Genomic DNA, 13,532 nt, shown 5'->3' with positions numbered 1-13,532 from the left:
GGCACTAGATAGATAGATAGATAGATAGATAGATAGATAGATAGATAGATAGATAGATAGATAGATAGATAGATAGATAGATAGATAGATATCCCCACCTATATATTTGAATAAGCTTGCTTGGAAGTCTCACGCTGTCACCAACTCCACCCACTACCTGTCAATCAAGCGCCCAACCAATCATGGACTTACATGGACTCCAGTTCACATCATCTGGAGTCAGAACTGTTCACAATGTTCATGTTCAGAGCAGAGGGTCCAAACAGAACCACACAAAACAACCATTAGTGAGTGAAACTAGCTGCTAGCACCAACAGTCTGTCCAGCTGTGGTTTCTGTTGGAATGGGACAATCCATGTAGTACCCACAATGCACTGGGGGGCTGACAGAACGCTCCTTAGTAACTCCATACAGTTGTGTCCATGTAGTCACTAACAGAACCATCACTTCTCTAACATTTCTTGAACACCTGCTCTTTGGACAGGAGCCTTTTCCTTTAGCATTAGCTCCTTTAGCATTAGCTCCTCTCCCAGTCTCACCTGTAGTTAGCTTTCTTTCTCCAGTTAGCCTGCTAGCATTCATCTGGCCTGCCCAGCGCCATCCATGATTGGCCAACACAAAGTCGTGACGTCACCACGGTGATGTTTGACCACGTCGGTGCGTTTGGTTATAAACCAACACGTTTGTTTCATGTGTTTGGTGTGAGTCTGATTATTGTTTTATGGTGGAATTTAGACTGGCAGCGATAGACTTTAAGAACCCCCACCACCCATGGCAGTGGACAAAGCAGGTTTACAAAATGAATGAATGGATGAATGGATGAATGGATGAATGAATGAATGAATGAATGAATGAATGTAGGCTGATGTAGCACTTTTCTAGTTGGACTACTCTCAGTGCTTTATAACACTCCTTTAGGAACTGTGATCCAGGTTTCTCACACCAGTGGACCAGCTGGAGACCAGTGTGGGGTCCAGGATCCGGTGTAGGGACACTGTGGTGTGTAGGCTGGGATTGGAACCACCAACTAATTTGTTATATTAGTGCAGGAATCACTGACGGGATAAATGGGATCGATAATGGGATCAAATCCACTCTAAAATCTGTTTCTATGACAACAATCGTGCTGATTATCTGACGGGAACTCTAAAGAGAACGTGTGACGTGGACACGCCCACAAAGGAGCTGATGACGTAAACGCGCAGCGACGGGGCGCCGGCGGCGCGTTGGTGACGCGTTTTTTGTGCTGCCGGTGGCGCGTTGGAGGGTTTCTGTGTGCTGGAGACGACCTGGGTCGTGGAGCTCCGTGACGGTACCGGACCACCCGAACCACCCGAACCACCCGAACCGGAGCGGATGTCCTCACACAGGTGCGTTTACGCCCGGGTGTCCTCACGGGTGGGGCTGCCCCCCTTGTGTCCTCACGGGTGGGGCTGCGCCCGGGTGTCCTCACGGGTGGGGCTGCGCCCGGGTGTCCTCACGGGTGGGGCTGCGCCCGGGTGTCCTCACGGGTGGGGCTGCGCCCGGGTCCGGTGTGTCTCCGGTGTGACCGACACCTCCAGACAGAACCGCTGACACCTCTGACCCCACAGGGGGTTGTTGTCGACCTGCCGTTCCCTCCAGTTCTCCAGAGAAACTCGGCCTCGAAGGCGCCCCCCCCCGCCGGACCCCCCCCCCGTCTGAATCCACCACTTTAGGCCCGTTTCTGCTGCTTAAAGTGGTGGAAAACGTTCAGGGAGAAACTCCAGTGAGGATGAAATGTACTCTAACACAGAGTCTCCAGGAGGGGGGGACCCGGGGGGGTTCTGTCTGGGGGAAATGACGCGGGTCCTCCGCAGGAATATGGCGGGTAACCCGAGACCCCCCCGTGGACAGAATATTGTAAATATTTCTGAGGAGCTGAAGCAGAGCCACACATGAGGTGTTGTATTTGTTCAGTATTTGATGGGTGTCCCCCCCCCACCCCCCAGCATGCCGCTCCAGGACGTGTCCTGCCTGAGTGTCCAGGGCCCCCAGACCAGGAGGACCAAACGCAGGTCCAGAGACTGTCTCAGCGAGGGGGTGGAGTCCGAGTGCACCCCCACCGAGCTGATCCAGCAGTGGTCACCGGGACACAAGTACCAGAGGTTCATCAGCAAAGGGAAGGAGAACCACAGCAACCAGCTCCTCCTCGCCAGCAGACCGAGGAGGAGGAAGGAGTCCACCTCAAGTAGGACACAGACCCCCACCTCCTCCTGGACCGGCTCCTGTCGGCTCTAATGGTTTCTTCTCTCCTCCGTCGTCGTTCCAGACGTCTCGTGTGACCTCCTCCCCGACGAGCTGCTCCTCAGGATCTCCTCCTACCTCTGTCTGCAGGACCTCCTCAGGATGTCCCTGGTTTGCAAACGCTGGCGTCGCGTGGCGTGAGTTTCTGATCGCTAGAGTTCTCAGAGTGAGGTGTTCCTCCCCCCGGCCCTGCTTTACCTTTATCAGGCCCATTTGGTGTGTGTCCACCTCAGGTTGGACAAGGCTCTGTGGGCCAGCGTGGACCTGGAGGGGTCGACCCACACCGATGCAGCGCTGCAGCAGGTGCTGAGGAACGGCGTCCGCCGGCTGCGCTGCCCCCGCTCCTTCATAGAACGATCTCATTTCACTGGTTCTGGGTGAGTCTGGGCGTTCTCGTGTTCACCTGGCGGTCTGGATCGAAATGTTCTGTCGCCGCACAGGAGGAGCAGAATCCTGACACCAAACCGTCACTCAGGGCGTCACAGGGTATAAAGAACATCCGTTCCAAAGGTTTAGCTAATGTAGCTAACATCTGGACAAAGAGTAAAAATACACACGGATACACAATATATCACTGTGGCTGAGTAGGGATTGTATACGGAAGTAAAACAAAGATAAATGGTGTATGTACACATACATATACGTGTGTGTGTACTGTGTATGGACGGCTCTAGAAAATAAATTGCAATTGTGTGTGTGTGTGAGGGGGGGGTACAGCTGGGGTGGGGGTGGCAGGTGTCTGTATGTGAGTTGATATATTCAGGTTTCTACTTCTACTAAACTACAATATATACAGGAAATGTGGCTATGATCAGGGTCAGATGTCTGACATGGACTCCACTATCTGACCCCCCTGTTGAGGTTTTTAGAATTAAACATACAAACAATAATCTGAATAATCTGGAGTTCAGATAATCAATAGACACAAATCAGTGATTAAAACCATTACACCACAGGTACATTTTACAAAACGTTACCTTTGAAAAGGTAAAGCTGTCCAGCACCAACTTTTGAGAACCACACCAGAGACAGAACCTCGGTCCAAGGTTCCCCTCTGGTGACTAACCCTAATGAACCTAACGTGTGTCCAGCCCGCTGCTGATGGTCCAGATGGACCTGTCCAGCTCCAGCATTCCCACGTCGGCCCTGGAGAGCATCGTGTGTCGCTGCAGGCTCCTGGAGAACCTGAGTCTGGAGGGGCTGCAGCTCTCGGACGCCATCATGAGGTGGGTTCCATTCTGACGCCACAGGAGGACGAAACATGGGTCCTTCGTCCCATCGGGAGTGAGGAAGATGTTAACGTTCAGTTACTTCTGGGTCTTTGTTGCTCTCATCTTTTCTATCAAATCTTTGTTGTGATTCATTTTATTTTTTCTGCTTTAGAGTTGGTAGAAGCTACAAATCTGAATTAGTTTTATTAGAACATTACGTCAATGAAAAGTTTTCATTCCTTGAATAAATGAATGTTTTTTCATTTTGTACCTGTGGTAATAAAAATAAATAAACAGACTGAACCACCATAACCGTAGACAAAGCAGTTATTCCCACATGGGTAGGAGTAGTGGGGTGAAGCATGAGCGTATCGAACCCCTCCCCTTCTCAACATATATAGTTATACATAAGTACAACAGAACGTGTAGATTTAGATGTTATAACAGCAGCTGTGCATTGATGGTATGTAATGAACAGGATGTACTCAGCTGCTACAACGCCCCGGCAGCCGATGAGTTAAAAACATATTTAATGTACAGGAAGTGTGCCTTTTGTCTTTCAGTTCCTGTGCAGTTCAGTGTTTGTTGTTTGTCCCCCCCCAGCTCTCTGTCCGCCAACCCCCACCTGCGTCAGCTCAACCTGAGTGGCTGCTCGGGCTTCTCTGCTGCTGCTCTGGGTGAGGCGCTCCAGCGCTGCTCCAGGTCAGCTGTTTGTCTCGCGTCTGAGAACCACGTAAGGACGAACAGCCGGTCCTGACTGCTGCCCTGGGGGGTCTGTCTCGTGTTCCTGCAGCATTAAGCAGCTGAATGTGTCCTGGTGCGCCTTCAGCAGGGATCACGTGAGGACTGTTGTTGACAACCTGAGCGCCAGCGTCACCCACCTCAACCTCAGCGGCTACAGAGAGACCCTCGCTCTAGATGGTAAGGGGGGGTGCTGGTGTAAAAGAAAGTGCACCCCTGGGATGCACTACTTGTGGTAAAATCAGCTCTTCCTTCATGCAGATACAGTTATGCTCAAAATGATAGCAGTCCAACAGGAAGTAGATAAATCACTGTTTTTGTCACAATTTCGACCTCTAGACCACAAGAACGTTTATGAAGGGTTCAGTAAAGGTGTAGAAAAGCAACAGACCCAACAGGCCTGTGGTGCGCTGCTCATTCTGTGAAACAATGATTAACTGAAAGAGTTTAATTAGGGAGGGGTCTATTGTGTGGAAAAACGAGTTGTTAACAGGTGGTCCTCATTTAAGCATCAAGGCTACTGATTCTGTGTATTCTGGCTGCAAATAGGATACAACCTGCAAAGAAGTGCAGAAACTTGTAGGCTGTTCAGCTAAAATGATATAAAACGCTTTAAAGTAGCCAAAACCAGAAAGACGAGGAAGAAAAAGAAAAAACTTCTCAAATTGATCAGGGAATAACCAAACTGGCACAGGCTCAGCCAATCATCATCATCATCATCTCCAGGAGCATCAGAGAAGATCTAAGGTGATCTCTGATCACTGTAACAATCAGATTGGTGTATGCTGAAGAGGAAATACCTTTAAATGTGTGCCTCAACAAGACAACGACTTTGTTCAACTTGTTACGCATCTGTTACCTGTTGTCAGGTTTTTCTGCTGTGGTCATGTGACCAATGGGAGTCTGTTTTGTGTTTGAACAGACGTGAAGGTGTTGGTGACCAGATGCCCTCACATTCACACTCTAGATTTGAGGTAAGGTTGTTCATGAACTTTGTTAATGTCAGCTTCCTGTGTTCACACCAATGTGTCACCACCTCTGTGATCATTTAAACAAAGCAGGACGATGTTATTATGCAGGACAATAAAGGTCGTGGGGTGGAACGCCTCACTGTGGTGATGTTTTGCATTTTTCGAGATGTTTCATCAGAATTAAATAACATGGAGACGACAGTTCTTTCCCGTCCGTTAGCTTTGATCTTTGACCTATGCAAGTAGGTCAGGGTAACATTTTGAATTCAGGGGTGTCGGGGATGTTGCGGTCGGACTGCCTTGGTTGTGAAACATGTGGGTCACATGGTCGTCCTGTTCCAGTGACAGCACCCTGCTGATGGCCGACTGCCTCCCGGTGCTCAAACAGGTGAAGGCTCTGGTCCATCTGTCCCTCAGTCGCTGTTACCACATCCACCTGGCTGCCCTCACGTGAGTCTCCTGCCCTGTTAGAACGTGACCCCCCACTCTCTGAAGTCCCAGACTGAATGTGTGTTCTGGTGCCAGTGACCTGGGTCGGATGTTCCCTGCGCTGTGCCTCCTGGATGTGTTTGGTGTCGTCCCCGACAGCCACCTGCCCCAGCTGAAGAAGGAGATGCCCCACGTCAGCATCAACTCCAGGCCCTTCTCCAACGTCGCCCGGCCGACGCCCGCCAGCCGGTTCTCAGACGCCCTGATGTGGAACGAGAGGTGTCACCTGAGGGTCAAACCGTGACCTGCACCCCGTGTCCTGGTTGGGTTCAGTTCTGTTCAGGGTTGGGAATGATTTTAGTGTTTTATCGTGGACCAAACCTTTAAAGGCAGCCTGAGTGTTTGGGGGGGGTTGAAGGAACAAATCATACTCAGAGTCTCTACGTGGAGAAGCGTCAGCTCTCTGACTCCTCCACTGGAGGGTCGTTTTAACCCTCTAGAAACAGCTTCAGAAAGACGTCGCTGATAATTTACATCTTTTTTGTACTAAAAGTAACACAATACTTATTTTACTGCTTCATTTCATTGTAGATTGGATAGTTAGAAACATTTTAAAATTCAATAAAGTCAGCTTGAAATAAAAGCTTACACACACTGGAGGTTTTCATGGTGTACATGCCCAGTTACTCCACCAGGGGGCGCTATCACTGAACACGTGGTTTTTAGGCAAACTCAATGTAGAATCATAGATACTGAAGCAGATGTTTGTTCCACAATCTGATTAAGTTGAGACTCTGGGCGACTGATTTTTCTTTTTTGTCTCGTATCTCAAACGAATCGGTGTTAAAAAGATTTTAAGTTCTTGATTTTAAGAGTTGTATTTCAAAGTTCACCCCTGTGATGTTTAGTACTGAACACGTAGAAAAATGCCTTGTTAGGTTTTTGTGATGTTGAAATGTTTTTCTCAATATGTTGGCACAAACCTTTCGTGAGTTTCAAATGTTCTGGGTTTCGTGTTCATTTAAAATTTGTAAAGGAAATTTGTTTAAAATGCTCAATTTTTAAACATTGGGTTCCTCGCCCATTTTTAGAAAACGGGTGACATGTTTTGAGCTGTACACTGATAAATGTTGATCAGTGGAGGTTTTAATGTAAAATGTGTGGCTCTGGAACATTTCTTTTAGCTACTTGAAGACTGTTTGTACATAACTGTTATCTGGTTGTAACGACCGTCCTGTTATCTGTAGCGGCTCGTGTCCGCAGACATGCTGCACGCCCAGTCACATGGGATACAGGGTGAACGCGTCCAGTTGGAGCGAATAAATCACTGAACATCAGCGGGTTGGTTTTATATTTAGACCCGATCAAAGGAGTCAGCCTGTGGTATAACGCAGGCGTTTCATTTGCACACATCCCAAGAAGCTTCCTACAGAATGTTTCACTTTTCCTCAAGCAATTGAGAATCTTGTTTTATTTCATCAGTAACATGCACCTATTACAAGAGCCTCGGCTTGTTTTATGGTTTGATCGATTTAACCTTTAATAATCAGAGAAAACATTTCATCAAATGTCATTTTATTGAAATATTACACTTCTGTGAACCTAACCCACTTGAGATATTTAAAGCACCAAAAAGAGTAAAAGCATTTTCACTAGAAATTTGAACAATTTCAAAGACGAGAATTCAACTTTTCAGGTGTAGCACCTCAGGAGGAGGGAGTTCAAACATCACCCTGGACCATCTGATGTCGAGGCCAAACATTCCAACAGGATCACCACGTTGAGCCACACGATTGGCCATGATGCAGTCTACCAGTTCCTGATCATTTTGCAACCCCCACCCCATAATCACTACGTTTGGGTGAAACAATCAGCCTAAAGGCACCGCGTCGCTCCAACAACCAAAGTTCTGGAAACACGCTTCACCATGTCTTTGACCCACTGAAGCACTGCTCCCATGAGTTCAGACTACAGCTGGAAAAATATGTGCTCCAAAAATACCAACAAAAATGCTGTGGCAACCGCAGCGCACCGGCGTCGCGCCTGGAGTTTCCCCCGCCTCACACCCTCAGCTGGGACAGACTCCAGCCCCCCACCATTGACAATGAATGAATGCTGTATCAAATAACCTGTGCGTTGATTACGTGACGATTCAGGGACCGACTACCTTCAGAAAAAAGTGAGTTGTGATTCGTGTTGAAACCCCTGAGCAGACGATCACTGATCAAACCTCAATGTGTCCCTTAAAAAGTGATGGGTAGACGTCTGGTCACCATCATGTTCGGTCTGATGCATCCGATTCATAATTACCATTATTGTCAAAATAAACACCAACCAAACTGGATCAACAGCTAATCAAGCCAAAACATAAAACAGTTCATTTATTATCCGACACGACCTTTGACCCCGACCCTGACTTGACTCAGTAAAGAAGCAGAATGTTTGGTACAGGATCCACAAAAGGGATGGCTTTACCCAGCAGGTTAGTTTAACGTGGTGATGGAAAGAGGGACGTTCAGCAGGTGGAAGACTACAAACAAGAAAAATAGTTCCTCCCTCTGAAACCACAGAAGACCACGTCCTGTTCCTCTGCTGTGGGTCAGTTTTCCAGGAGAACGGTCCGGAGACGATCCTCCTCAGTCATGCTGATCGTGGCGATCGCACCGTCGTTGAACTCGAACGAAGTCCCGCCGTCGACCACCATGCAGGCGTCCCAACACCGCGAGCGGACACACACACTGGAGCAGCGGAGAGATCACAGCGTTAGAAACAGAACTCTCCTCTGATCGGTCTTCACACGCGCTTCAGGTGCGAACTGACTTGGTGGCGAAGCCTCTCTGCCGACTGCTGGAGAACACTCGGTTGACGATGGGCTCCCTGATGCTGTAGAACAAACGCCGGTCGTCTGGACTGAACACCAGAGCCTCGTTGTATTTGTCAGTAACTACACAAACACAAAGTCACTTTAAAACACACACACAGATATATACAACCATAAACATGAGGATCAGCACACCTTTTTCTATGAAGCCTCTATCAAGCGGGATGTCGAGACCCGTTTGGAGTTTTCCTGAAGAGAGGCACGTCTCTGTTACTGATGTCACAAAACCTAAAACACTTCCAAAGAGATTTTGTAGCTCCACCCACCGATCTTCAGGACCTCCTCCACAGCTTGTTCAACAAGTTTGTTGATATTGTAAGACCTGGAGACATGAGGGCAGAAAGCTCACCACTGGTGTAAAGAGTGTTTTCAGGTGTTTAACTTCCATTTACCAGGCTTTGGATCCTGTTCCTGTGCAAATGCTGAGTCCTGAACTCTTCTGCTTTTCCCACGGACCGTCGTCCACAGAGAGCTCATAATAAGAAGCCCTATGAAGCAAGAGGTTAAGATGGGGGGGTGTTAACCTGTGGTGGACAGAGATGAGCATCATGTTGATGGAACAGGATTAGTGGGGGGCACCACATGCACACACCCAGGTTAACAGGTGGGGTCCACACGCAGCAGCCAGACGTACCTGGAGGACAGAGATTCTCCGATGAAGATCTCGTTCAGGCTTCGTAGAGGGAGGAGACTGGGCTTGTTTTCCACCTGCGTTCCCTCCCCTGACAAATGAAACGTCACTGAATCAGTCAAGTACTTTGATATAAGTACTGTCCAACAGTCAGTGTGACTGATCTACAGATGTGTGCCGGTGGTAAAGGAGAGCCGACGGGGTGGACCGTACTCCTCTGGATGTCCGTGGTGACGCTGCGGTGAGCCCGACTGTGCTGCTCCAGGCTCAGCTGCTGCTCGTGGAGGTCCACCGGGGTGGGGTTGATACCCGTGCCCTCCAGCTGCAGACGGATTCTCTGACGCCACAGCCACCTGAACGCAGCATGGGGAAGGTGACGGACAGAATCACAGACGGGCTTCACCTGAATCACTGGGCAGTCTCCTACAAATATCAGTCATTACATCACAGCTCCAGTCCCAACTGGGTCTGAGGGAGCCCTGGTGGTCTGGGAAGAGTCCCTCGTTCAAAATGACAGATTGTGTTAATCCTGTTGATCAATGTTTTTATGGCTTCACACAAATATAGTATTTCTTACCAACAGATGCGCAATGGATTGCGATTAAAGATTAAATCAAGTTTGTTAATCTGGGGTGTCACCAACTCTGGAGTTACTGACACCCCGGCGTCAAAGCGGTGATGTATTGAAATATCGGTGTACCTTCGTCCACCAAATAACTTCACAACCGTTACAGAAGATATTTGAAGATATTTCATCCCCTTTGACCTTGAGAAAACTAGGTCAAGGTCAAATTTTAACTTTCATACGTTTTTAGGTACACGCCTCTGAAACCTGATGACAATCGCTAAACAAAAAGCAACATTTTCAAGAAGCCAGAGGCACAAAAATGTGTAGGTCGGGGTAAAATGTTGAATGCAGGGGTGTCGCGGGATGTTGCAGTCTCTGACTGCCTTGTTTATGTTGTCCGTGACACACAAACACACACACACACACACACACGGCCTGTTAGCAGACCATAAAGGAGGCACCTCCTTCATGGTGCGACTCCGCTGCCTGTCCACACTCTGAAATGTTTTGCCCTACGTGGGTCTTGAACCAGCACCCCCCGATCCCCAGCCCAAGAGCTCCTGCCGCCCTGTAGCTCCGATGTTCATATAGAACCAGAACAGAATGACTGCTTGCCTTTTAAAATCACTGGGTACAGAATGTGCAACTGAATACCATCTCCTTCCAGGGACGTGGTCACTGCGTACGTTTGAAGGTCGTGAACATGCTGCACAGACACGTCTGCATTACTTTGACCTGTGACGGACGCCGTTATCAGCTCCACTGTGTCAACAATTCAGGTTGAGCAAAATCACCATTTTCTGTCTCTGTACCTGGAAGTGGTTTCAATCAGACATTTTAACCTGGAAAGCTCCAAACCAGTGTTGATAGGGAGTGTTCTATACTGACACATCAACTTCAGCCACAACAGAGCAGAAAACTTAAAGAAGTCTCAGCTAATTGGATAAAAACTTCGTGTGCTTTCCTTCCAGATGACAAATTTAACCTCGTTTTTAAGTCTGAGCTCATGGAAGAGAGTCTTACTCACACTTGTGAGTAGGAAAGACTTGTCACTACTATGGCTAAGGGTCATTCACTTTGTGCCTTCTGTAGAAAACAAAATGCGGTGTTTCCTCCATGTAAAAAAGGATAAAAACCAAGTGAACGTTTGTGAGGAGGGTGTCACGTGCTCATTAGTCTGTGGTACCCACCTGAACTCACCACGGCCCAGTTTCTTCAGTGCCTCTGGGAAGGCATGAGTGTACCGCACAGGCAGGCACAGATGACCTTCTGACCTTGATTTGAAACAAGACAGAAAACAAACTCAACTGAATACACAACACGGCTGATAAACAGGAATAACTCTTGACAGCTGATGGAATAACTTCATAAACTCAGGTCTAAACATTCTGAAGTCTTTCCTAAAAGCGTTCGTTGGGTGCTCACCTCTCTGGGTCTGTGTTCACACCAACAACTGGTTTGTCCTTACTTAGAACCTTACTAGCAACGAGCAGCATCGTTCCATCTCCTGACAAAACAAGGAGCAGTTAGAGGACTGGTGTCTGCAGCTCTGGTTTCTTTGGCCCCTGGACTGAAGCTCAATCTTTACATCCTGCTCGACAACCGGGTTCTTTTTGAAGAATCTTTCAGTTTAACATGTTATTAGGGTCCGAACATCTTACCTCCAGCAGAGATGATGGTGTCCGCCCATCGCACTACCTCTTCATCGTACTCTCCCCTCTTCACCACTCGCACCTCAATGCCTTCATTCCTGCAAACACAAAGGGACAGAGACTTTTTACCGAGACCATCCTCGCTGCAAAAACCACGTTTCCGTTGGGTCTTGGTGGCTGTGTCTGAGGGCTCCGCGGCTTACTGTAGGCTCCTCACAATATGTTCCACATTGTTGGTGTGGATGTTGTGTCTCTCCAGCAGGCCGCTGTAGCTGGAGCCCTTCAGAGCGAGCTGGAGACAGAAAAACAAGGCAGTCAGAGACGGACACATCCAACGACTTACCTTACTTGGGTAGTATCTGACAAGTGTATAGCTTTGACCTTTCAGGGTAGGTCAAAGCTATACACTAGTTTTGATCTATGGTCTTACTCACACTGGCCTTCTCCCTGGTCTTTTTATCTTACGTGATTCCTGCGTGTACACAAGTTGAAATTTGACCTAGTTTCCTCAAGGTCATCATCTCATCTTTATCGCCTTTGCTGCCTGAGAGTTTCATCATGACATCACGCTTCACGGCGGTGATGTCATGTCTGTCTGTTCGTCCGTTAGTCACCAAAATCTTCACAACCGTTCAGACAGAAAGACGAAACAAAACACATGACTCAGGCAGGGGGGGGGGGTGAAGATGAGATGATGACCTTGAGGAAACTAGGTCAAGGTCAACTTTTGTACCCTCAGGAACCGAATAAGATACAAAAGACGATGGAGTAGGCCTATGTAAGACCATAGATCAAAGCTAGTGCTTTGATCAATGACAGTAGGTCAGAGCACTAGCTTTGATCTTTGACCTATGCAAGTAGGTCAGGGTAACATTGAGTTCAGGGGGTGGGGGGGATGTTGCAGACTGACTGCATCGGTTCTTGTTCCGTCTGCTAGTCGTGAAGATATTTGGTGGACATAGGAACGGACGAGAACATCACATAACCCCAACCCTGTTGTGACCCCTGACCCTGTTGTGACCCCTGACCCTGTTCTGACCCCTGACCCCGTCTCGGTGCTCACCAGCTGTTCACCTGTTCTGACCCCTGACCCTGCTGTGACCCCTGACCCCGTCTCGGTGCTCACCAGCTGCTTGAAGTCGTCCTCGGACAGCGCTGCGTACCGGTACCGCTGCTGCTCGAACTCGTACCGGGTGGTCTTCGTGACCACCGCCACCTTCCCCGGCCTGAAGCCGGCCGGAGCCCGCGGTGAGGTGCTCACCGGCCGGGCGGAGCCTCCCCGCAGCAGGCCGACGGCTGGACGCCCAAACCCCAACAGGTTCCACACCGGGCGGTGAGCCATCGTCAGGTCGAGTCCCTTCACAGGAGAACAGTGACACCACGTGACTTTAAGCTAGCTGGCTAACAGCTAGCATCTCCACACGAGCCCGATCAGATTAACAGGAGATAAAGCTAACAGCTAACAGCTAGCAGCTAGCAGCTAGCAGCGCTCCTCCGGCGCGTCGACTGAAACGCCCCCGTACGGGGACCGAGTCCCGGCAGAGCCCCGGGCCGAGCGCTGCTCATGTCCCAGCACGGACGGACACACACCGGGGACACAGACCGGGGACACACCGAGGACACACACCGGGGACACAGACCGGGGACACACCAGGGACACACCGGGGACACACCGACGACACACACCGGGGACACACCGACGACACACACCGGGGACACACCGAGCACACACCGGGGACAGGCGTACGTGCGACCCCCTCGCACATGCTACGGAGAGTTTAAGCTGATTAGACACGTGACTAGGAAATGGGAGTGACGCAGCGATGACGTAGGCAGCGCCACATCGATTCACATCGATTCACATCGATTCACATCGATTCACATGCAAAGGAAATCCGGAGTCATCCACCGGACACCGCAAATCAAATGAGTCAGAAACAGTTTGATGGGTAGAGACACGCGGACAGGCTGGACTGACGAGTCCTTTAGTTGTTCGGAGAGAGCGAATGGTAGGACAGGTGGAATCAATAGATCAACTAGAAAAGGCGGTCACAGTCGGCAACATCCCGCGACACCCCTGAATTCAAAATGTTACCCTGACCTATTTGCATAGGTCAAAGATCAAAGCTAGTGCTCTGACCTACTGTTATAGATCCAAGCACTAGCTTTGATCTATGGTCTTA

The 13,532-nt window shown here is 49.1% G+C and overlaps 2 protein-coding genes across 5 annotated transcripts; one reads left to right on the top strand and one right to left on the bottom strand.

Annotated features, from left to right (window-relative positions):
- The first annotated feature begins 1,227 nt into the window (after window positions 1–1,227).
- Window positions 1,228–6,948, top strand: skp2 (S-phase kinase-associated protein 2, E3 ubiquitin protein ligase). The gene is made up of 10 exons (XM_068334676.1): window positions 1,228–1,370; window positions 1,971–2,209; window positions 2,291–2,402; window positions 2,499–2,642; window positions 3,357–3,491; window positions 4,080–4,178; window positions 4,270–4,397; window positions 5,140–5,191; window positions 5,531–5,638; window positions 5,714–6,948. The coding sequence occupies exons 1-10, from the start codon at window positions 1,357–1,359 to the stop codon at window positions 5,919–5,921; spliced, it is 1,239 nt and encodes a 412-aa protein (XP_068190777.1). The 5' UTR covers window positions 1,228–1,356; the 3' UTR covers window positions 5,922–6,948.
- Window positions 6,949–7,121: 173 nt separating this feature from the next.
- nadk2 (NAD kinase 2, mitochondrial) lies at window positions 7,122–13,136 on the bottom strand. Of its 4 annotated transcripts, XM_068335092.1 has the most exons (13): window positions 13,082–13,136; window positions 12,476–12,706; window positions 11,553–11,641; window positions 11,359–11,447; window positions 11,123–11,204; window positions 10,888–10,971; window positions 9,343–9,482; window positions 9,133–9,220; window positions 8,891–9,022; window positions 8,765–8,820; window positions 8,634–8,687; window positions 8,438–8,561; window positions 7,122–8,355 (listed from the first exon to the last, which is right to left on the bottom strand). In XM_068335092.1, the coding sequence occupies exons 2-13, from the start codon at window positions 12,689–12,691 to the stop codon at window positions 8,217–8,219; spliced, it is 1,293 nt and encodes a 430-aa protein (XP_068191193.1). In that variant the 5' UTR covers window positions 12,692–12,706; window positions 13,082–13,136; the 3' UTR covers window positions 7,122–8,216. The 4 variants fall into 4 exon arrangements, 2 of the variants coding, with proteins under 2 accessions (XP_068191193.1, XP_068191194.1); XM_068335093.1 differs by having other exon boundaries at window positions 7,124–8,355; window positions 8,891–8,986; window positions 12,476–13,128; XR_011038206.1 differs by having other exon boundaries at window positions 8,331–8,355; window positions 8,438–8,687; window positions 12,476–13,131.
- Between the last annotated feature and the right edge of the window lie 396 nt (window positions 13,137–13,532).

This window comes from Antennarius striatus, chromosome 15, assembly GCF_040054535.1.
Source record: "Antennarius striatus isolate MH-2024 chromosome 15, ASM4005453v1, whole genome shotgun sequence".
NCBI lineage: Eukaryota > Metazoa > Chordata > Actinopteri > Lophiiformes > Antennariidae > Antennarius > Antennarius striatus.
Note: the sequence above shows the minus strand (reverse complement) of the source record. Positions and strands in the feature narration are given on the sequence as shown.